Raw genomic sequence first — 1,473 nt, 5'->3', positions numbered from 1 at the left:
ACCACTCCATTGACAAATTCATTTATGAAATAATAATAATAATTGTTTCTAGTTTAAGCATAAGGCCAACTATTTTGAGGGTAGGAGAGTAAGTTGAAACCATTGACCCCAGTACTTGACTTATACTTTATTTTATCAGGACCAAAAGAATGAAAAGTAAAACTGACCCTGGTAGGATTTGGACTCAGAACGTAAAGAATCTAAAGAAATAACACGAAGCACTTTGTTTGACACACCAATGATTCTGTTAGTAGCACAAGGCCTGAAAAGTTTTTGAAAGAGGGAAAATAGTTAACTATATTGACCCTAGTACTTGACTGTTACCCTGTTTTATCAACCTCCAGAGGAGGAAAAGAGGTAAAGTTTACTTTGGCAATTTGTTTCAAAACATAAAATTCCAGAAGGAATACTACAAGGTATTTTTCTCAATGTTGTAATGAGTATGTCATAATTCTTTCTAATTTTGGCGCAAGGCCAACAATTTTCAAGGGAAATTGATTACATTGACCCCCAGGGATTAACCGAGACTTATTTTATCAAACCTGAAAGGTTGAAAGGTGAAAACTTTGGCATGATTTGAACTCAGAATGTAAAACTGTGTCATAATAATAAATGTCAATCAATTGCACAAAACAGTAACTTACATGTGAGAATTAATCCAATAAGCAAGGCAATACATATCGAGAGATTTGCTGCAAATACAGAAGCTTGGTTTACAATGGTCCTCATCCCAATTGTGAAGAGAATTCCAAATACCTATGAAATAATACCAGAAAAGAAGCGAAAATTAAAGGGAGAAATAAATCATAGAAATACAATGTCAAACAGAAGAAGCAACAAGAACCCCTTCTTTACTGGCCATGGTGGGGCCCACAAAAAATACAATACATTTCTTACAGCAAGGGTAAAAGTCTTATGCACAAGTACAATAAATGGAAGATATATACCATCATCATTATTATTTAACATCCCTTTTCCATGCTGGCATGGGTTAGAGGTTTCAATAGGAACTTACAAGCCAGAGGACTGCACCAATCACCAATATCTGCTTTGGTATGATTTTTACAGCTGGGTGCCCTTTCTTACACCAAAGACTTTAGAGAGTGTACAGAGTGATGATTTTCATGGCACCAGCACTGGTGAGGTCACCAGGTGACTTGCAAGACCAGAACCCCCTCAACTGTAGAGTAGTGAAGGAAGGGAAAGTATAATAGAGGGAGAGCAAAAGGTATCTTGCTGAAGAGGCAAATACATAGCTCCCCCAGCTGAAGAAAGAGAGAGAGACGTGATCTGGGTATACCCACAAGGTGCATGGTGAATATGAGAGAGTAAGGATAGAGGAACAAAAGGGTACGTGGGTAGCTAAGTGTACTAAAGTGTGAAAAGAGTGTGACAGATATATATATATATATATGTATATATATATGTATATATATATATATATATATATATATATGTATATATGTATATATG

The 1,473-nt window shown here is 35.8% G+C and overlaps 1 protein-coding gene across 2 annotated transcripts in view; it reads right to left on the bottom strand.

Annotated features, from left to right (window-relative positions):
* Nucleotides 1-600: 600 nt before the first annotated feature.
* The window catches only part of LOC106880276 (feline leukemia virus subgroup C receptor-related protein 2), a 300,669-nt gene continuing 299,796 nt past the window's right edge, over nt 601-1,473 (bottom strand). For both annotated transcript variants that reach the window (XM_052966223.1, XM_014930149.2), the window contains exon 9: nt 601-756. In XM_052966223.1, coding sequence (XP_052822183.1) covers nt 616-756 — 141 coding nt within the window. In that variant the 3' untranslated portion in view covers nt 601-615. The remainder of the gene's footprint in view (nt 757-1,473) is intronic.

This window comes from Octopus bimaculoides, chromosome 3 (genome assembly GCF_001194135.2).
Source record: "Octopus bimaculoides isolate UCB-OBI-ISO-001 chromosome 3, ASM119413v2, whole genome shotgun sequence".
NCBI classification, from domain to species: Eukaryota; Metazoa; Mollusca; class Cephalopoda; order Octopoda; family Octopodidae; genus Octopus; species Octopus bimaculoides.
Note: the sequence above shows the minus strand (reverse complement) of the source record. Positions and strands in the feature narration are given on the sequence as shown.